Source organism: Apiotrichum porosum, assembly GCF_003942205.1.
Source record: "Apiotrichum porosum strain DSM 27194 chromosome Unknown scaffold_17, whole genome shotgun sequence".
In the NCBI taxonomy this organism is placed as follows: Eukaryota; Fungi; Basidiomycota; class Tremellomycetes; order Trichosporonales; family Trichosporonaceae; genus Apiotrichum; species Apiotrichum porosum.
The window spans coordinates 26,585-46,806 of NW_021167124.1; the positions used below are offsets into that span (position 1 = coordinate 26,585).

The 20,222-nt window shown below is 61.0% G+C and overlaps 6 protein-coding genes across 6 annotated transcripts; 4 read left to right on the forward strand and 2 right to left on the reverse strand.

The window, feature by feature from the left end:
* Positions 1-75: 75 nt before the first annotated feature.
* Positions 76-1,017, forward strand: EHS24_003491 (uncharacterized protein; the record flags this gene model as incomplete). Its single annotated transcript, XM_028619164.1, has 1 exon — positions 76-1,017. One exon carries the CDS (start codon positions 76-78, stop codon positions 1,015-1,017), a length of 942 nt encoding a protein of 313 aa, XP_028472338.1.
* Positions 1,018-1,412: 395 nt separating this feature from the next.
* EHS24_003492 (uncharacterized protein) lies at positions 1,413-4,005 on the forward strand (the record flags this gene model as incomplete). The annotated part of the gene is made up of 6 exons (XM_028619165.1): positions 1,413-1,467; positions 1,630-1,713; positions 1,784-1,806; positions 1,861-1,868; positions 1,924-1,944; positions 2,001-4,005. The coding sequence occupies 6 exons, from the start codon at positions 1,413-1,415 to the stop codon at positions 4,003-4,005; spliced, it is 2,196 nt and encodes a 731-aa protein (XP_028472339.1).
* A 155-nt stretch (positions 4,006-4,160) lies between these two features.
* Positions 4,161-12,113, reverse strand: TAO3 (Cell morphogenesis protein PAG1; the record flags this gene model as incomplete). The annotated part of the gene is made up of 3 exons (XM_028619166.1): positions 4,161-11,812; positions 11,869-12,009; positions 12,071-12,113. The coding sequence occupies 3 exons, from the start codon at positions 12,111-12,113 to the stop codon at positions 4,161-4,163; spliced, it is 7,836 nt and encodes a 2,611-aa protein (XP_028472340.1).
* Positions 12,114-12,650: 537 nt separating this feature from the next.
* CPA1_1 (Multifunctional pyrimidine synthesis protein CAD) lies at positions 12,651-13,749 on the forward strand (the record flags this gene model as incomplete). Its single annotated transcript, XM_028619167.1, has 6 exons — positions 12,651-12,694; positions 12,891-12,919; positions 13,101-13,137; positions 13,197-13,317; positions 13,398-13,404; positions 13,457-13,749. The coding sequence occupies 6 exons, from the start codon at positions 12,651-12,653 to the stop codon at positions 13,747-13,749; spliced, it is 531 nt and encodes a 176-aa protein (XP_028472341.1).
* Positions 13,750-14,056: 307 nt separating this feature from the next.
* Positions 14,057-16,424, forward strand: VPS45 (vacuolar protein sorting-associated protein 45; the record flags this gene model as incomplete). Its single annotated transcript, XM_028619168.1, has 8 exons — positions 14,057-14,146; positions 14,200-14,276; positions 14,317-14,435; positions 14,474-14,553; positions 14,591-14,680; positions 14,723-15,088; positions 15,133-16,019; positions 16,070-16,424. 8 exons carry the CDS (start codon positions 14,057-14,059, stop codon positions 16,422-16,424), a joined length of 2,064 nt encoding a protein of 687 aa, XP_028472342.1.
* A 150-nt stretch (positions 16,425-16,574) lies between these two features.
* On the reverse strand, positions 16,575-19,571 carry EHS24_003496 (uncharacterized protein; the record flags this gene model as incomplete). Its single annotated transcript, XM_028619169.1, has 5 exons — positions 16,575-18,882; positions 18,923-19,038; positions 19,074-19,350; positions 19,404-19,510; positions 19,548-19,571. The coding sequence occupies 5 exons, from the start codon at positions 19,569-19,571 to the stop codon at positions 16,575-16,577; spliced, it is 2,832 nt and encodes a 943-aa protein (XP_028472343.1).
* Positions 19,572-20,222: the final 651 nt, after the last annotated feature.

The following is a 20,222-nucleotide window of genomic DNA, read 5'->3' on the forward strand; positions in this document are numbered from 1 at the left end:
TACAACACCCGCCGCCTCCAGTACGTGGCGCCAGACCACGTCTTCCGCACAGCCGTCCGCGTCAACGTCGCTGCCATGTACGCGACGCCTCGCCTGATGAAGTTGCGCCACGTGCCCACTTCCGACACGGCGTTCTACTGCTCAGAGGAGAAGATGGGCTACGAGCTTGCCCCCAACGGCACAGACATGTTTGCCGACTGGGAGCACCACCTGGCCTGCCGCCAGCTGGGCCTCCCTGTGCAGCTGTCCAAGTGGAACCTCGCGACTCACCGCCGCCTGTCTGCCGAGGCTTCGGGAGAGTCCATGTCCGTGGCCCAGACGACCTTGCCAGAGGAGAACGAGGTTGAGGTTGGCGAGCTGGTCGAGGTCGTCATCAGCCCACCTGAGCCTCGCGACAACTGCATCATGCCGCCCGAGGAGGTCCGCAGCCTGTACCCCATCCGCCGCATGGTCGTGGCACCCCAGTTCATCACAGCCCCGACCACCCCGCTGCCCAGCATTCCCGCCACCCCTGCCACCCCGACTTTTCTCCCGTCCAACGATGACAGCGACGACGCTCCTCCTCGCCGCGTCTCCTCCCCCAACGCGCGCCAGAACCGCCGCGCAGCCCTGTTTGGCCACGAGGGCGTGATCGTCACTCCTCCCGCGTCCCCCGAGCAGCGCTCCCCCATCACCGGCGTGTTCGAGGTGCAGCCCAGCGCTGCGGCGTTCACCGACCCGACCGCCATCCCGCGCGCCGCGGCCCGCAAGCTCGGTCTCGAGGACAAGGAGCCGGCAGCTTGCGCCGCGGCGACTGAAAGCCTCGCCAGCCGGTACTCGACCGAGTCGTTTGCTCGCTCGGACGCAAGCTATGACCCGCGCTTCCCCAAGAGCCTGTGCGAGGACGTGGTGGACGGCGACTCGGACTCGTGCAGCAGCCTCCGGGGCCTGCGTCTGCGCCTCAAGGAGAGCGAGCGGCCTCGCACGCTTGACATTGAGGTGATGCTTGCCAACCTCAAGGACTCTGCGCTGCTGTAGAGAGAAAGAGCGAGAGAGAGAATGAGTAGAATCAGAAGAGCACTGTATTAGAAACTGTATCCCTGGCAGACCGCATGCACTGTGTCAATAGATCCTGTTCAGTTGTTGCTGTTGGGTGCATGGTGCTGCATGGTTGCATGCATAAGACCCGTCGGTGCGCCTGGCTTGTCGATGCATAACGGGCTCGCCCTCATTGGATTATGGTGCAAGTGCCACACGCGGAGTTATGTGCGCAACGGGCGGTCGCGGGTTGGCTCACTGGGCCTGTGGGTGTGGGCGACGGTGGGTGTGCAGCCAGCCCCTCCTGCTCCCTCCGTCCTGGCTGCTGGGCTGACCGCTGAGCTCACCACGTCGCTCTTCACAAACGACACCACAGTCAACACCACTCCACAGCCATGCTCCGTCGGCTCGCGGCTTCCCGCTCGCTCGCACGCCAGATCCCCGCCCCTGGTACGCGTCCACCCCCTCCCCCCATCCCGTCGTCGTCGACTGCTCGCCCACCGGAGAGAGGACAATTGTCGCTGTCCCTTCCGAGCGGCATGCGGATTCGCGATTTCGACATGCACCATCACCATATCCAAACACACACCCAATGCTGACACCCCTGCGCAGGCTCGCGCCTCTTCTCGTCGTCCCGTGTGGCTCGCGCGGACATCACCCTCACTGTCGATGGCAAGGAGGTCACCGTCCCCGCTGGTAAGTAGCAAAATGGACGAGGGACGGAGATTAGAGGTTTCCGGAGCACTGACCACACCTACTCGTATAGGTACCGCGCTTATCCAGGCTTGTGTGAGTTTCATTTCAGTTGCTCGCAGTGTGAAACATAGCTGACACCATCTACAGGAGGCAGCGTACGTGTCTATTGCTGTTGAATCCCCGAGAAACAAGATGCTGACCTTGCTCTAGCGGTGCCACCGTCCCCCGTTTGTGAGTTTGAAGTGAACGACGAGTGCCCGCCACACCCAGCTGACTAGTCCTCTCAGCTGTTACCATGACAGGCTAGCCATTGCCGGTAACTGCCGCATGTGTCTCGTCGAGGTCGAGCGCGCACCAAAGCCCATTGCTTCGTGTGCCATGCCCGCCATGCCCGGCTCCAAGGTCTTCACCAACACCCCCAGGATCCACAAGGCTCGCGAGGGTGTCATGGAGTTCCTCCTTTCCAACCACCCTCTCGACTGCCCCATCTGTGACCAGGGTGGCGAGTGTGACCTCCAGGACCAGTCGATGCGCTACGGTTCCGACAGGTCAAGGTTCCACGAGATTGCTGGCAAGCGTGCCACTGAGAACAAGGAGTTTGGCCCCATTGTCAAGACTTCGATGAACCGCTGCATTCAGTGCACGCGTTGTGTCCGTTTCGCCAACGACGTTGCCGGTGTCGAGGACCTCGGTACCTCGGGCCGTGGCAACGACCTCCAGATTGGCATGTACGTTGAGAAGACTCTCAACTCGGAGATGTCGGGTAACATTATCGACCTCTGCCCCGTCGGTGCCCTCACCTCAAAGCCCTACCAGTTCCAGGCCCGTCCTTGGGAGCTCAAGAAGACTGAGAGTGTCGACGTCCTCGACGCCGTGGGCTCGAACATTCGTGTCGACTCGCGTGGTGTCCAGGTCATGCGCATCCAGCCCAAGCTGAACGACGACGTCAACGAGGAGTGGATCAACGACAAGACCCGTTACGCCTACGACGGTCTCCGCTACCAGCGTCTCACCACCCCTCTTGTCCGTGAGGGTGACCGCTTCGTCGCTGCCACCTGGGAGCACGCCCTCGAGACCATCCGCCACGGCCTCGAGAAGTCGGGTGCCAAGGGTGACGAGATCAAGGCTGTTGCCGGTGCCCTTGCCGACACCGAGTCGATTGTCGCTCTCAAGGACCTCGTCAACCGTCTCGGCTCGGAGAACACCACCTCGGACAACGCTGCTGCCACCGGTGCTGACATTCGTTCCAACTACCTCTTCAACACTGGTATCGCCAACGTTGAGGAGGCTGACGCCGTTCTCCTGATCGGCACCAACCCCCGCCACGAGGCCGCCATTATCAACACCCGCTTCCGCAAGTCGTGGCTCAAGCTCGGTGCCAACTTTGCCGTTGTCGGCGAGGACTTTGACTCGACCTTCCAGTACGAGTCGCTCGGCAAGTCGGCCGCCGACGCCGTCAAGTTCCTGTCTGGCAAGACCGACTCTGCGTTTGCCAAGCTCTGGAAGGACGCCAAGAAGCCCCTCGTTGTGATCGGCTCGTCTGTCGTTGAGGGCAAGGACGGTGCCGCCGTCCTCAAGGCCGCCTCGGAGCACGTCCTTGCCAACTCTGACAAGTTTGTGACCCCCGAGTGGAACGGCTTCTCGGTCCTCCAGCGCGCCGCTTCGCGCACTGCCGCTCTCGACGTTGGCTTCACCCCTTCGGCGTCGTCGTCCAAGACGACTCCCAAGTTTGTCTACCTCCTCAACGCCGACGACATTGACCCCACGACCATCCCCGAGAACGCGTTCGTCGTCTACCAGGGCCACCACGGTGACGTGGGTGCCCAGTACGCCGACGTCTGCCTCCCCGGTGCCGCCTACACTGAAAAGGCCACCACCTGGGTGAACACTGAGGGTCGCTCGCAGCAGGGCCGTACCGCCGTCCCTCCTCCTGGCGCTGCCCGTGAGGACTGGAAGATCATCCGTGCCCTGTCCGAGGTCGTTGGCCAGCCCCTGCCCTACGACGACCAGCTCGCTCTCCGCGACCGCATGTGGGACGTTTCGCCCACCCTCGTCCGCTTTGACGAGCGCGAGGTCCCCTCGACCGAGGTGCTCCGCGCCGGTCTCGAGTCGCTCGCTTCGGCCCAGGCTTCCGCCGCGTCGAGCGACGTCCTCCGCAAGCCCATTGCCGACTTTTACCGCACCGACCCCATCTCGCGCGCATCCGTCACCATGGCCCAGTGCTCCAAGGCCTTCTCCAAGGGCACCCCATTGGACGCGGCAACGGAGGACGCCAAGCAGGCGTTTGCCTAGACCGCTAGATAAAGAAGCGCGCGCGGCGCTGGTTGTTTGTACGCAGAGGGCATGCAGGATACATTGACACGGAAACCATGATGTGATGCTAATGGGGAGGAGGAAGAGACCCGAAATGGAGGGAGAAATGTGCCTAAAGAAAGGAAAAACTAAAACTAAACCGGAGCATCGCGCGGTGACGGTGTACGGCTGCGGTCGCTGCCGTTCCACGGCCGGTGGACGGGTGTGTCGAGGATGTCGTCGTCGCCGAGGGCCTTGAGCGCCGCCTCGCCGCCCGAGTCGTCGAGCGAAAAGACATTGTCGCTTGCAGCGGCGCCAAACTCGCTCTCACTGGAGAAACTCGGCTTGTGCGCCGCGTGCACGTACAGGCCGCCGCGCTTGGCAGTGTTGAATCCGTTCCCGTTTCCGTTTCCTTGTCCGTGGCCGTGGCCGTGACTGGCACCGCTGCTGCCGCTGCCGTACGCCTGGGCAAACTGCACGCCGTTCGAGGGCGGGAAATAGATGTACTCGTTGGACGCCTCGGTGCCATGCCCGTTACCGATGCGGGGCAACGACGTGGTGTCGGACCCGGCGTGCGAGTGGCTGTCTGTGCTCGTCGCATAGCCGCGGTGGTCAAAGCGCGGCGGTTCGTAGCGATGCGGTTCGAGTGAGTACCCTTCGACCTGTTCGCTCAGATGGCTATGGCTGTGGCCGTGGCCCGAGTGTCCGGACATGGAGTGGCCCGAGAGACTGGCCGAGGGGCTGCGGACCATGCCGCGCGCCATGATGCGCGCGACGCCGAGCGATTCCGAGCTGCTCCCGCGCGCATAGTGCGCCATGGCGGCGGTGCGGCGCGGCGCAAGCGGAGACGTGTTGCCGCCGTCGAGGCCGTCGTCGAAGAACTGGTTGAGCGAGTGGAGCGCGCCGACGAGGTCGCCCATGGATGCATTGTCCGGGACGGACATGGGCGGGGAGGGCAGCTCGAGGCTGACCTGGGACGGGTTTGTGGGGCCGCTGCGCAGGTCGGAGAACTGGAGGACGGAAAAGTGTGCCGACGCAGCGCGCGATTCGACGGCACACGTGTTAAACACGGCGTGGACATTGTTGCGCGTGACTTCGGACCGTTCGTTGGCGTTCGGGATGCTCCAGCCCGACGACTCAAAGGGACCAAACAGCTGGTCGCTGGATTCGGGGACCGCAGGGTCTGGTGTGCTGAACGGCAGGTCGAGGATCTCGAGCGCCTGCGCGCCATGCTTGGTGGAGACGAGGCGGAGGAGGGGGCGCACGAGCTCGCGGCTGTGAGGAGCGAGCGGGGCGCGGACCTCGGGGAACGACAAGAGCAGCTTGAGGATCTGCAAGGCCTTGTCGCGCATCCAGTCGTTGCGGTTGAGGACGAACCCGAGGAGCAGCGTGACAATCTGCAGCGCATGGGTGGCGAGACGCTCACGAAGGAGGGACGCCGCCTGGCGAATAAAGTCGTCCTTTGTGCGGAAACGTGCACGGGCAAACGAGGTCAGGAGACGAGCGATACCCGCCTGGCCCTGCTGCTCGGCAATCTCGGCCAGGTCGGTGGCCATGCATGCGAGCTCCTCGTTGGGCTCGCCAAGGTCGGTCGAGTGGAGCATCCACGGAAGAGCTGCCACAAACCCATTGACGAGTCTGTCGTCTTGCGAGTCGATGAGCTCCGAGTTGGGCACGGACGTGAGGCGGCGGATAACGTCAAACGTCATCATGTCCGTCTTGGAGGAGCGCAGACCGATGAGCAGCAGTGCCTGCAGGTGGGGAGGCGGGCCCGTGAGGTCCTTGGGGCGGAACGACATGAGCTGGGTGACCACGGCTGGGTCGGCGAGGTTGGTCTTGTCGAGGACGTGCGAGAGAAGGTCGACGACTTCGTTAAACTCGGACTCGTACGGGGTGGTGAGACACGTCATGGAACACCAAAAGATCTGCGGGTAGTTGTGCATGTCCGCCGGCGAGATGGACTGGACGATACACGCAAACGTGCGCATGACCTCGTTGTTGAATGCCTGGATCTCGGGCGATGAGCTGGCAATCGTGCTGGACAGACGTGCAAGCACATCTGAGACCATGCGCGGGCCTATGTCGGGCGACAAGATGCGGAAGACCTGGAACGAGCGACACGCAAGGTGGCGAATGGTGCACGACGTGGCCCAGTCGAGGGCAAGCGCACCCCACTGCTGGCGAAGCTTGGGCTGGAGTTGCTGGAGAGATCCAAGAATCTTACCAACCATTGACGCCATCTTTTCTGGCGCATGGAAGACCGTCTCGGGACTCCCGGCGTCGTCTGTCTTCCAGAACGCGGTAGCCCTGCTACGCGCAAGCGCAGTGGTCTTGAGCTCGGCAGCAGCCCAAATAGCCGCCTGGTCGCCCGCTTCGGCGGTGTGGACGTTGGTCAGGTTACACACCATGGCACGGAGTACTTGGAAGAGCACCCTCTGCGCCTGGTCACGCATAATGGCGTTGGAGTCGTCGCAGAGGATGAACGCGACATGCAGCAGGGTCGGCAAGCGTGACGAGAGCGCTGGGTGGCTCAGGCGATGAGGGAGCAGCTCGCCAGCAAAGAGGAGAGCCATTTGACCCTGGGACATTGGCTTTGTGCTGCGCTGTTGTGACGCGCCGAACAATGCGTCCAGGTTGGCGAGCGACGTGGCGGGACTCGAGGGCACATTGGCCTGTGCCGACGTGGCCATGTCCGAGGGGTGGACAAAGCCGTAAATCTCCTCGAATGTAATGTCTGCTGCGGGCGAGTTGGCGAGACACGAGATGATCTGCTGGGCATGCTGCACAAAGTCCGGGCTGCGCTTGGCACCTTGTTCAAAGAGAAACTTGACAAGGGCGGTGGTGTTGCGCGCACGTCCCGAGCCCGCAAAGCTGACGATAATGTCGCGAATATCGTCAATGTGGTCGTCTGTGAACCGCACCACGAGGTAGGTGAGGTTGGACAGGGCCTCGTGGTCGCGTGCAATCTCGTCGGGGCCGAGCTTGGATGTGTCCGCCTCGAGCTCAAGGACCTGAAGGAAGGGGGGCAGGATGCTGAGGGTGGCGTGGCGACGGGGTGCCTCCAGCTGGCCGAGACGGGCGGTACATTCCGCAAGGAAGGGCAGGGCGAGGTTGGGGTACAAGTTGGCGAGACGGGTGGCCATTTCCAGCTGGGCCTGGCGGTACGCGTTGGGGGCGGCAGATCCGACAGCAGGCAGGAGGGCTCCGACCGCAAGCTGGTCGGCGGCATCGTGGAACAACCACACTGCAAGCTGGAACGCACGGTGACGCACGTCGGACACTGGGTGGCCCAGCTTTGAGAGGGAGAGGCAGGCCAGCTGGGCCGGTGGCAGCTTGATGGTACCCTCGCCGATCATGTCGGCGACGACACCGAAAAAGGACGAGTCGAGGGAAAAGTGCTCGCCTTCACCAAACGCCTGATGGAGCACCTCGTCGGCAAGACGCGCGACGCCCCAGTTGTACTTTATCAATGCGTGGAGGGCCTTGCGTGCCGTGTCGTGGTGGGCGGTCGACGACGTCTGGAGCATGCCGCGGACCCAGCGCAGGACAGTCAAGGGGTCGACGACATGCTCGGATGCCTGGCCGGCCGGGGTCGAGTCGGCGGCAGTGATGAGCTTGCCGAGACACAAGCTAGCCATGGCCTCTGCCGCTGCGGCGGACAGGAGCTTGGTCTTGGCCTGCAGGTCGTCGAGGTACTGGGCCTTGTCGCGTTCGCCGCGGTACGAGTCTGCGGCTGCCTGGAGCGTGGCCGACTCGCGGGCCTTTGCCACGTCGGGACGACGGCCGACGTGGCACCAGTCGTAGCAGAGCTTGAAAATGGCGCCACGGTGCTCCTCGCCAAGGAACCGGTCGCTGCTGTCGAGCTGGCCCAGGGCGGTCGTGAGGTTGTCGACGACAATACAAAAGTAGCGCCTGAGACTCTGCAGCTCATAGTCGTCGCGGTAAGCCGGGTCGGCCAGGAGGCCGAGTGTAATCTTGACAAACTGGATGAGCGACGAGAGGTTGGTGAGGTATGCTGACGAGCGGCCCTCGAGGATTAACGGCGAGATGAGGCGGAACACGTGCGCAAACGCAGTCCATAGCGCGCCCTGGGCAGTGGGTCGACGCGTAAAGTTGCCTCCTCCTTGGCTGTTAAAGTTGCGGTACGAGTCGGACAGACGGCGGACGTGGGTGACGAGGGCCTCGGACAGGGACCGGAGGGACGACTGGCGGATCGAGCCCAGAGCGTAGACGGCTGCGTCCTGGAAGCGACGGTCGTCCCAGTTGAGTGTCTGGACGAGATATGGGAACAGTTGCGGTGTCATGAGCAGCTCGGCAGAGAGTGTCTGGTCCTTGCGGGAACCTTGTGTCACGACGCCCGCAGAGTCGACCGTAGCGCACAGGACGGCGAGGTACTGGCGCCACTGGTCGGCAAGCATGGTACCATCGGACACTGAGCGGTTGACAGTGACACCCGTGGGACGCGCCTGTGGCTTTGTGGACGCCGTGACAGCGACGTGGTTTTGTAAGCGGACCACTGTCTGAGCAATGAGCAACTGGAGCTCCTTGACAGGTTTGGGTAGCTGGTCGGCAGTCTTGGCAATGAAGGCCGGAAGCAGACACGCCCACAGTGCCGAGTCCTTTGGACTGTCGCTCTCTGCAATCTTGCGCATCAGCTTGGTCGCCGCCTTGTGTGTGTCGAGACGGTGGCGGTCGTTGCTTGAGAGTGTGGCAATTTTGCGCATGGTGACCAAGTCTGCTTCTGTAGTGTTGCAATCGTACACTTGCAGGACGGCCGAGATGGTCGGCACGTCGATGACAAGACGGCTGTACCTAAACGGCGCCGACGGCTCGCGGTTCTGGCCGATGAGGTCGCTGGCCGCAGTGAAGACCTGGTGGGCGAGCTTGCGGAGATTGACGCTGGACGAGCAGAGGAGGAACAGGCCAGTGGCTTCCACCTTGTGAACAAACGAGATGTCTACGGGCTCGGGCTTTTCAGCTGTACGCTGGTGGGCGGCAAGGGACTCGAGCATGTCGACCCAGAGCGTGACGACGCGGACAAGCTGCGAGTCGAGCAGTCGGGTGCCGACAAAGTGGTCGCGGAACACGTTGCGGGTCTCAAAGACAAACTGGCGGTAGTTGTCGACGAGGACGATGCAGTGTGCTGGGTCGTCTGCGATGCGGCGCATGGTGCTGGATGCGACCTCACATGTCATGGGATCGGCAGAAAACGTCGATCGGCACAGAATGTTGATAAAGTTTGTGATGTTGGGGACGATTGGCAAGAGGGAGCGCACGGCATCGAGGAGGGCGGTGAGGAGGCGGAATGTCGGGTTGAAGCGTTTCGGGTACGCGACGTGAACGTCGCCATGCTTGCAAGTGACTTGGTCACCGCTACTCTCCCACGAGGCGCTGGACGCGTGGGCCGACAGCGTAATAAAGTCGCTGGACAGCAATACGTTGCCGACCGACCGGTCACAACTCTGGAGGACGTTCATGAGCGTGGGGCCGCATTTCTTCATAAACTCTTCAGCCTCGGGGCTGTCGCTGATGGTCGGCTCGTCGGGCTTGCAGCTAAACTTGTCGAGGTCAAACCGCGAAAAGTCTGCACTGGTCGGGAACACGACGGCGCGCTGCTCGGCAATGCACCGTAACGTGTGGGTCACTGCGCGAACGGCAATAAACGCGCGCTCGGCATGGAGAATGTCGCCCGGAGTGCCATCAGCCGTGCGGCTGGTGACGCTGTCGCGCAGAAACTCGGTGACAAGCTCTTGTCCATAGTCGAATTGCCGTGCCAGGACGTAATGGAGCATGGTCACAAACGGCTCGACACCGAGGTCGTCCGGGTGCAGTTGGCGGGTATGGAGGGGGAAATAACCTCGCAGCAGCGGTTCTAGCCTTTTTCTCGTCGATGTTGAACTCTCGGGGCATCGGTTGAGGTAGATCCAGAGCAGGCGGATGAACGCGTTCATGCCAATCAGTCGCATGCCACGGTCCTTTGACTTTGCGGCAATGATATCGATGCAGCCCTGCCAGTGCTCCATGAACACTTCGCGCGGGGATACGCCGAGCGCGACGACGACGAGCGGGAACGCCACGCTCCAGTATCGGGGTTTTGTCGCCATGAGCATGGCACGCTGCAGGACGACGGCGATGGCCTTGGACCACACTGGGTGGTTGACCTCGGCGGTGGCCGACTCGATGACTGGGTGCAGGAGGTAGGTGAATGTCTCGGCATAGGCACACTTGAGCGCGCTACCGTGGGCGTTGGCAAAGAACGCCGAGAGGTCCTGGACAAAATCGGCGGCCCGTTCTAGGTCGGGTTCCGGGTACACTCTGAGCTTGAGGTGGCGGACGCCCTTGAGAATATGCTCAATCTTGGCCTCTTGGTCCTTTGACGATGCAATGGAGCTGAGCCCACTCAGTTCCCGCAAGAAGCGGTCGCTGACGGTCAGGAAGCGGGTTTTGGACAGCTCGCCGAGGAAATCGACCAACAGAGTCGATATGGGGCGGCGGTGGGTGTTTTCGTCTGACCGCTCCGAACGGAACAAGGAGAATGCGGCGTGCTCGAGGTTGAGAGCAACGTCCTCGCCAAGCACGTCGGGCGGCACGACACGGACAATCTCGATCAGTGCACGGTGATAAATGTACCTTGCCGACGCCGACTTGCGCGCACCCAGTGTCATGGCGGCGTCTTCTGTCCGCAACTGCAGACCCATCGACTGTGACAACAGGTTGCGCACCTCGTTGGTCTGCATGGGTTCACACTGCTGGCGACACCACGCGCTGAGAATGTCGAGGACCCGTCGTGCGTGGCGACGAGCGCAGTTTGCGAGCGATACCAGTAGCTCGTCAAACGCCGTGTCGACGCCTGGTTCCAGCGCCGCAGAGAGGGACACTGCAGAGTTCAAGGGCTTGGCCAGCAGCTTCTTGATCTTGCTATCGGCGACCTCTCTGAACGCATTGAACAGCACTTTCAGTGCCTCTTCTGCGGGTGTCTTGCCAAAGTTTTCCAGCGTGTCGTCGCCCGAGATACTCGTGTTGCGCCCAAAGCTGCCAAACATGCTCGTGTCGCTCCCTTGCCTGCCGGCGCGCGACGGCGTCGACCTGTTGGGGATGCGGGGCATGGCCGGCATCGGGTAGTCTTCTGCACGAAACGTCGAGCTCGCCTCGGACCGCGTCGAGCGGGCGCCAAACGAGCGCTGTGACGAGTGCATGGTGGCCACCGACTTGTTGCGCTCGCCATAGTGTGTGATGGACGACACCGACGCCTTGGTGTTGGCTCGTGGCCTGTTGCCAAAGGCGGCGATCGCAGTCGAGGATGTCGGCGACGCTGGCGGGGCCATGGAGAAGGGGTTCTTCAGCGTCGGGTAGCCGGCGGAAGGGGGCTTTGAGTCCCATGATGGGACAGGCGGAGGCGGCGGTCCTCCCTTATCGGTGCCCTTGAAGACATTCTTCAGAGACGCAAACGACCGGCTCTTGGAATTGAGCAGACCCGAGCCGCTGCCTGACGCATGTGCGTGGTGGTGGCTACCCAGCGACGTGACAGACCCATTGGACTGTTTCCCCAGGCGTGGGGGTGGGTCCAGCGCTGCAAGGTCGTGCGACGATGCCGAAAAGCCCAACGAGCTCTTGGGCACAGGTGTTGGCCGCTGAACGGACCCGCCGCCGCCGCCGCCGCGGGGCACTGATGGCAGTGGTGACTCTGACGAAAACGAGTGGTCGCCGCGATACCCGTGGATCTCTGACGAGTCGGGCGATCCTGCTGGTGTGCCGAAAGCGGCCCTGCTCAGTGGCGGCATGACAAAGTCGTCATCATCGTCGAGGTCTGCAGAGACAAGGTCAGTCGGTGGGTGGCACGGCGGTGTGGCTGTGGTGGCTCACCTGGGATCACAATCTCCTCCATCATGGCGCGGCGTCGTGGATGGTCAACACCCAGGGGGGGGCTCCAGTCGGGGATGTGGTTATAGAAGGGCGTAGGGGTGGGGCTTGGTGGTGCAGAGCGAAGCTTGGTGGTCGTCGCTGCTAATGACCTTGTCGTCACTGCGGGGGAGAGCACATGGAGAGATGTGCGCCTTGAACGCACGCGAGTGCCACATGGGTGTGTGCGGTGACTGTGGGGTCTCCATTGCGTGGGATTAATAACTGAAAAGTAATACAAAAGACTAATATCCCCCTGCCCACCACATGCCACACACGCACGCACTGGGTGACACGCAGGGCGTACGCTGGCGGACGCTGGGGGCGACCCCAGAACTGAATGGAATGGGAAAAGGCGCCATTATGACGTCGCCAGACGCGCCAGGAGCGCGAGCGACACGCCCACCCACACGTTCCATCACCTTCCGCCCCCCCGCACCCGCCAGCCAGCCTCCCCCCCTCCAGCGTGTCCACTTTGTCCTTTACTCCATCTCTCTCTCTCTCTCTTACCACAAAACCCCCATCCACATCAGCAACAGTGAGTGCCGCAGAGAGCCCCCACCTCTGCCAACAGGCAGAGCTCGGCGCGGATTTCTCCTCAGCCCCTATAGGCTCATGCTCACCAGTCCCATCGCGGATTTCTTGAACCCCCCCCACCCCACACTCTCCGGTTGCCTCCTTTTTTTTTTCGCATCGCACATTCATTCTTTCGCTTTTGCATCAATCACCCGTTTGCATCATCCACCATGTCCTACCTCCGTCGCTTCATGTCTACCGGCCGCCAGATGTCGTGAGTATACCCTCCCCCCACAACACAGTCGCACATGCGTGGCACTGCGCGTGCGTGCCTAGCGGTGGTTTTGGGCCAAAACGGCCGTTTCGCACGTTCCGACCTCGGACCTTCGTGCACTCGTGCCCTGTTCAACCGTCGCCTTTCCCGACCATTCAACACACATCCACAACCTCCAGCTGACGCTCCTCTGCAGCAACGTGTTCTTTGACGTCGAGATTAACAGTGAGCATTTACGAGCGTTTTGAATGCAGTGGAGGCCTCGTTTTGGGGTGGAGCGCTCAAAAAATGGCCCAAAATCAGTGAAAATCATGTTTTGTGGCACTGCCTCCAACCCCTTCTTGATCGCCCATGACGCTTCTCTCGCTTCTCCTTGCCCGTAAAGCACTTACTAACGCCTCTGAAGAGCAGCCCGCTGGCCGCATTGAGTTCCGTCTCTTCGAGTAAGTTACAATAGCCCTTCAGTCTAGTCTGTCCAACGTCCAGGTACTGACCCAAACAGCGACGTCGTCCCCAAGACCGCCACCAACTTCCGTGCTCTCTGCACTGGCGAGAAGGGCTTCGGCTACGCCGGCTCGGGCTTCCACCGTGTCATCCCCGACTTCATGCTCCAGGGTGGTGACGTGAGTACCAGAGGCAGTTGGTTGTGTGCCAGCTGCACTCCATTTAAATGCCACTGAGACCATTGCTGACCATTCCACAGTTCACCCGTACGTTCCTTTAATTCCCATGTTGCCCATTATTCTAACCCCCCACTCGCAGGCCACAACGGTACCGGCGGCAAGTCGATCTACGGTGAGAAGTTCGCCGACGAGAACTTCAAGCTCCGCCACGACCGCCCCTTCCTCCTCTCGATGGCCAACGCCGGCCCCAACACCAACGGCTCGCAGTTCTTCATCACCACCGTTGTCACCTCGTGGCTCGACGGCAAGCACGTCGTCTTCGGTGAGGTCACCAAGGGCTCCGACCTCGTCAAGAAGATCGAGTCGCTCGGCTCGGGCTCCGGCAAGCCCAAGGCTGAGGTCAAGATCGTCGCTTCGGGCGTCGTCGCCTAAGCGAGTCTGTGTCCCACCTTGTAGTAGTTGCGCGTGTACAGTCACTACGACTGTGCATGCAGGCGAATGACTAGGAGTGATAAAAGAAATGAAAGTGTTTTAAGGAGGCGCTATACATGGTTGCACGGTTGCATGGCTGCTTGAGGCGGGTGGTGGTACTGCATGGTGCCATGTACGGTGACGTCGGTGTGTTGCCGCCAAAAGGACACGCGGGGTCCCATTTCGCCGTTGTCGTGTTGTCGCATTCCCCGGTCCTCCTCATATCCTCCATCTTTCGTCCATATCAACACCGCGATACGTGCCCACCATGGATGTCCTCAAGGCAGTCCAGACCTACGTGCTCAAAATGATCACGGAGGTGCCGGGCATGAAGGTGTTGCTGCTTGACGCGCATACGGTGGGTCGATCGATGGAACTGCACCGCAACACGCGCTAACTGCTTCACATTAGACTCCCATCGTCTCGCTCGTCACAACACAATCCGAGCTGCTGTCCCACGAGATCTATCTCACTGACAGGATAGACAAGTGAGGTTTTCCTTCTTCTTGCTGTTGCTAACCTTTACAGCACCTCGCGCGAACCACTCAACCACTTGTCGTGCATCGCCTTCTTGTCACCGACAGACAAGTCCATCGAATGGGTCAAGAAGGAGCTCGCCAGCCCACGCTATGGCGGATACTGGCTCTGTGAGGCTCTACCTGTGACACACAAGTGCTGACCGCAGTCTTCTCCAACGTGCTCACAAAGAGTCAGATTGAGGAGATGGCCATGGTGGACCAGTTTGAGGTAGTCAAGGAGGTGCAGGTGAGTTGAGATCACGCTTTCCCAGCTCACACCGCAGGAATTCTTCGCAGACTACCTCGCGCCTCACCAGTCCCTCTTTACGCTTACGCAGGACGCACTGGCCGATGGCGGTGCGGGCCCTTCCAACGTAGGTGCCCACAGTATATGTGACAGGAGCTAACCCACGCAGCCTCCCATCTACCTACCCAGCCCCGACGATGTGCCTCCGCCCGTCCTCGACAACCACCTGCGCGCCATCATGTCCGTCCTGCTGAGTCTGAAGAAGCGCCCAGTGATCCGGTGGGAGCGCATGTCGACGGCTGGCCGCAGGCTGGCCACAGAAGTCAGCGCGGCCATGCAGCACCCACCGTATCGCGACCTGTTTGATTTCCGCAGTACGGCCGGACCAGCACCCCTGCTCCTCATTCTCGACAGGCGCAATGACCCCGTCACGCCGCTCCTTAGCCAGTGGACGTACGAGGCCATGGTGCACGAGTTGCTGGGTATCAACAATGGCCGTGTACACATTGGAGGCGAGGAACGGACAGAGCTTAGGGTAGGTGCAAATGATCTCAAACGAGTTACTGACAGGCCGTGTAGGACCTGGTGCTCTCCGCGTCATCCGACCCCTTCTTCTCGCAAAACATGTTCTCCAACTTTGGAGACCTGGGCGCTGCCTTGTCCCAGTATGTGACCGATTACTCGGCCAAGACGGCCTCGATCGGCCCCGGTTCGTCATCCCGCATCGAGACCATTGCCGACATGAAGCGCTTTGTGGAAGAGTACCCCGAGTTCCAGCGCCTGGGCGGCAACGTCACCAAGCACGTCACGCTTGTCGGCGAGCTCTCGCGCCTCGTCGAGCGCGACGACCTGCTCTCCGTGTCCGAGGTGGAGCAGTCGCTCGCGTCACAAGAGTCCCACGCGACCGACTTGCGCAGCGTCATGACGCTCATCGCCTCTGGCCGCGTCCCGCCCGCCAACAAGCTCCGCCTCGCCATTCTCTATGCGCTGCGGTACCAAAAGTTCCACGGCAACCAGATCACCCAGGTCGTCGAGGCGCTCATCGCGCACCACGTCGGCGCCGACCGCGCGCGCCTCGTCTACGTCATGCTCAACTTTGCCGGCGCCGACGTGCGCCAAGACGACCTGTTCATGAACGAAAACTTCTTTTCGCGCGGCAAGACGGCGCTCAAGGGCCTCCAGGGCGTCGAGAACGTGTATACCCAGCACACGCCGCACCTGGCCGAAACGCTCGACCTGCTGCTCAAGGGCCGCCTGCGCGAGACGTCGTACCCCTTCATGGAAGGCGACGAGGGCGCGCGGACCCAGCGCCCGCAGGACATTATCGTGTTTATGATAGGCGGCACGACGTATGAGGAGAGCAGGAACGTAGCCCTCCTCAACCAGCGGCTCGCGACCGATGTGGCAGGGGGGCCCGGCGGGACGCGTATCCTCCTCGGCGGCAGCACAGTGCACAACTCGACCAGGTGGGTGCAGGACTGCGTAGACGTACCCATGACTAACAATCTTCCCTCAGCTTCCTCGAAATGGTCAGTATGGCAGCCGAGACCTGGCCCGAATCCATCTATCAGCCCCCCGCCAACCTCGGCGTGCCCTCGGGTACGTCGAGCTACAACCCGTCCCCGGTCCCCAGCGGCGCCGGACCGAGCCTCAACTTCCGCGCCGGCGGCTACGAGCTGTCCGTGGGCGGCGCGGCGGGGTCGGGGCTCTTCCGCTCGGGCCAGAGCGACGTGGGCGGCAACGTCCAGCTCGGAGGCCAGCTCGCACAGGTCAGCGAGGGCATCCGCGACGGCGCCGGCAGGCTGTGGGGTAATGTCCGCCAGAGGATGGAGGAGCGCGCCAGCAGGTCCAACACGCCTCCGGCACAGTAACGAGATATGGTTCTGTTTTTTTTTTGTTATGGGGAAGAACACTAGAGGCTATTATGCATATGTGAGGCTACCCCGGGGGCGCGCCTTTGAGTGTGACAAGAGAAGGTACAACAGGGTTGAATGATGGGTGTGCGTGTGGTGAACTTTGGGTCATACCTCGGGCCGCGCCTTGCCGACGTATATGCGCTCTACACCCTTTTCGTCGACTTCAACAGTGAATTTGGAGCGTGGCGTGGCTGTTTTTGTGGTCCTGACCTTGCGTGGTCGTGCAACGATGAGAGAGTCGAGAATGGTTTGGGTAGTGTCCGTGGGGGACGCCGGTATTTGCTTCCTGGGACGGCCAGGGCTGCGCCTGGCAGGTGCTGGCGATGCTGAGAGGACTGGTGAGGCAGTCTTGGGTGGACGGCCCACTGACCGGCGTACAGGTGTCGGAGAGGGTGGGGGGGTGGGCTCTGGTGACGAAGGCTGCTCGATATTCTCCACAACCTGAGGCGAAAACAAAGTTGTCGTCCGGGGCCTTCCGGGTCCCCGTTTGGGGGACGCAGTGGTTTCGATAGCCGGGGTAGACTTGCGCGACCGGCCTGGGCTACGCTTGGGCGGAGTCTTCTTGACCAAAGTCTTCTTGGGAGACGATTCCTTGGGCGGGGCCGGAGAAGACGCAACAGCAGTGACGTTGTCCGCTGCAGACGCTTGGACGCCCTTGGGCGAAGGCGAGCGGCGAGGACGGCCAACAGTGCGCCGGGGTTTCGGTGTCGGCTCGCTGTCCGAGTCGCACAAATCGATCGGGTCGTCTGCGTTGCCACTCGTCGCGGACTTGCCCAACACCGGCGTCGAGGGTTTCTTAATGCGAGTGATCTTGTTCGGTTGGCGACGCGGTGACCGACCAGAAACAGCGTCGGGTGTAGCTTCACGCGTGCTAGCAGAAACTGCTGAAAGCGACCGCTTAGAGACCTCGTCGAGGTGCGATGTAGGGAGTGGCGGAGAGGACGAGACTGGGGCAAGGATGCTGGCGGCATGGACACGGACTGGAGCTGGCGCAACGATCGGTGAAGGCGATGTCGGAGGGGACAATGTGGGTACAGCTTTTGCAGGCGCCTTGGCGGGGCTGCTTATGAAGAACTGGCGGAAGGCCTCGGCATTCTCGGTTGTGACAGCCTGTTTCTTCTTTGGAGAACGGCCATGGCCCTTCTTTGCTTCCCGCTCCAGTAGCTTTGCCTCTCTCGCCAGTCGCTTTGCCTCCAACTCTGCTTCCTTTGCTGCCTTCTTTGCCTCCTTCTCAGCCTTGCGCTCCGCCTTTTGCGCTGCTTCATGGGCTGCTACTGCAGCCTTAGCAGCTTCCTCCCCTTTGTAGACGTCAATCAACGCAGGCCAGGCGGCGAGTACGAGGTACTCCGGAATCCAGGTCCTAATTTCGTCTTTGGCCGTAAACACCTCGGCATCGGTAGCCTCTCGGTCAACAAGACCCAGGTTTCCGCGACTGTTAGGCGACATTGTAACAGGGTCCCGGCGAAGTCCGTCCATTGCGTCGTGGCAGCGTTCAATGTATGCGTCTGGCTTAAAGCCCAGGCGATACTCGACCATGTCGTCCGAGTGAGGAGAATCGCGTGCCGAGTGGATCCTGAGCAAGTGGGCCGGGACCTCCGTGGAGAGGTCAGACGGAGGCTCTGCAGAAGTGCTGGCGCTGCGAATCGTAATGTTGGCAAAATGGGAGGTAATGCCGTCGACTCCACCGTCACCGTTGGAGTGTCGGCGACTAGCGATTGCTTGCTTCATGACACGCTCACGCGCCTCATGAACAATCTCGCCACAGAACAAACTCCTTTCGACCGCAAACTTTTTACACACTCCGTCCGGTGTGGCCCATTCAAAGTACTGTTCACAGGCTCGCGCGGCGCTCTCCAAGTGCCAACGACCACCGTACCGGGCCTTGCCGCGAGTCGAGGACGCTTCACCGAGACCAAACCCGGGCCACCCATGACCCGGCTCCTCGGAGCTGATCACAGGCTTGAGGTAAGACTCGAGAGGGAACGAGGGGAAGACATCCTCTGGAGTCTGATCGGCCAACTTGTCGGCACGCGCGGGGTTCTTGCGTCCAATAAATGTCGAGTTGTTGGTGCGAAGCTCCTCGATCATGCGGCCGTGGACGTCAACAATCTCCTGGGCAAAAGTCCGAGGTTGGGTGTTGTACAGCTTTAGGACATCCGAATAGCCGGCGTGGGCAAGGCCCATGGCAATGGTCGGTCCAATATTGGCCACGCCATCTGGGTTGTAGTCTCCACCGCTGAACAGACCGATGAGGACCATGGCCATGCGGCAGTCCTCCTCCGTGCGCAGGGCAGAGTCCTCTTTGGACCATTCAGCACAAATGCTAGAGGCCCGGTAAACTTCGTAGTGGCGTGGGTCGAATTTGGGACCACCAGGTCTGGTCGCCATAGATCCAGACAATGTCGGCGAGTTGCTGCAGCAGCGTGAGCTTAGGTTACTTTATGCGAGCTCACTTTCTCAGAATACACGTGGCGCCAAACAACAGGGCGTCCACGTCGTCTGAGAGCACTGCGTCAATCTTCCCTTGTCGGTTCATGAGAGCAAGTTCGGCCTCTGCTTCGCCCGGAGCCTGGAATCAGTTGTAGCCTTCTCCCCAGTACCCACATTCCACCATTCAAGGCCACAAGCGTCGAGGAGCTCCTTGAAGCGCTTGCTGTAGGCGTCGTTGACACCAAACCGGCCACGGATGTTGCGGCCGCGCTTCAGGACCGGCTTGTTTGGTCCGTCTTTCAAGTCAGCTGTGGTCCCCAAATTTAGCTGCTCACCGAATACGAAGACTGGCAACACGGGGTGCTGCAGCAGCTGGGCGATCTTGAAGAACAAGGTACGAAGGAAAGGGTTGGAGCCCGCATGTGTCTGTTGGGCGTGAAAGATCCAGATGCTGCAAGATGTAGGTTCAGCTGAGGAAGCAAAACGTTCCGCTAAAGCACGCACGAGGCATCGATGCCAATGGTGTAGGCTCGCAGGCCGTTGCGGTTGGCGAGGAAGGCCTCTCTGGCAAGTGACTGGAGGGACGACCGGACCGCTGCGGGACGCAAAAGCTGTTGTGTGAGCTAGGCGGTAGAAGATATAACTCACGTCCCAGAGGCCTGGCACGCCCATGATGAGATGGGACAGGAGTTGTTGTTTGCTGTTGTTGTTGAGGGGGACGACCAGGAGGAAGACCGGTTGACGGTGTTGTTTTCCAGTCTGTCCCATTCCCAGGCACCGACGCGCCCGATAACTGCACACCTCATCCACACAAATATACTCCCGCAGGCACGTGACTTCGAGGCGTCCTCGTTCATGTCCTCAAGGTTGTGGATCTGTGGCACACACATATGGGTGTGTGCTGCTGAGCAGACGCATTTTCGTTGCTGTCATATCCAGGTGGACGTCAGGATTACTGGAATAGTGGAAATAGTAGACGAACGTCGCCCGCACATACCGGAGTCCCAGACGATGGGTAGGCAAGGAACCCCGACGGGTGGAGTGCTGTTGCCCATCTCCATGCAGGCCGACTACAGCAGGACGTGCAACCAGAATCAGGAGGCTTGGGGTGGAAGATTACCGTCACGTCCCGTTTGAGCTGCACCTTGAGGCCAGAGAAATTAGGGAGCCGTCAAGTTGCAAGTGAGTGCTTACGAGGCCTCGCGACGATATAACTTTCATAATGGCAACTGCAGCTTGTTACGTTTTCACGTTGAACCAGAGAGAAACATATCTACATATTTCTTCCCCAATAAATTCGGTTCATAGCTTTGGTACCCTGCC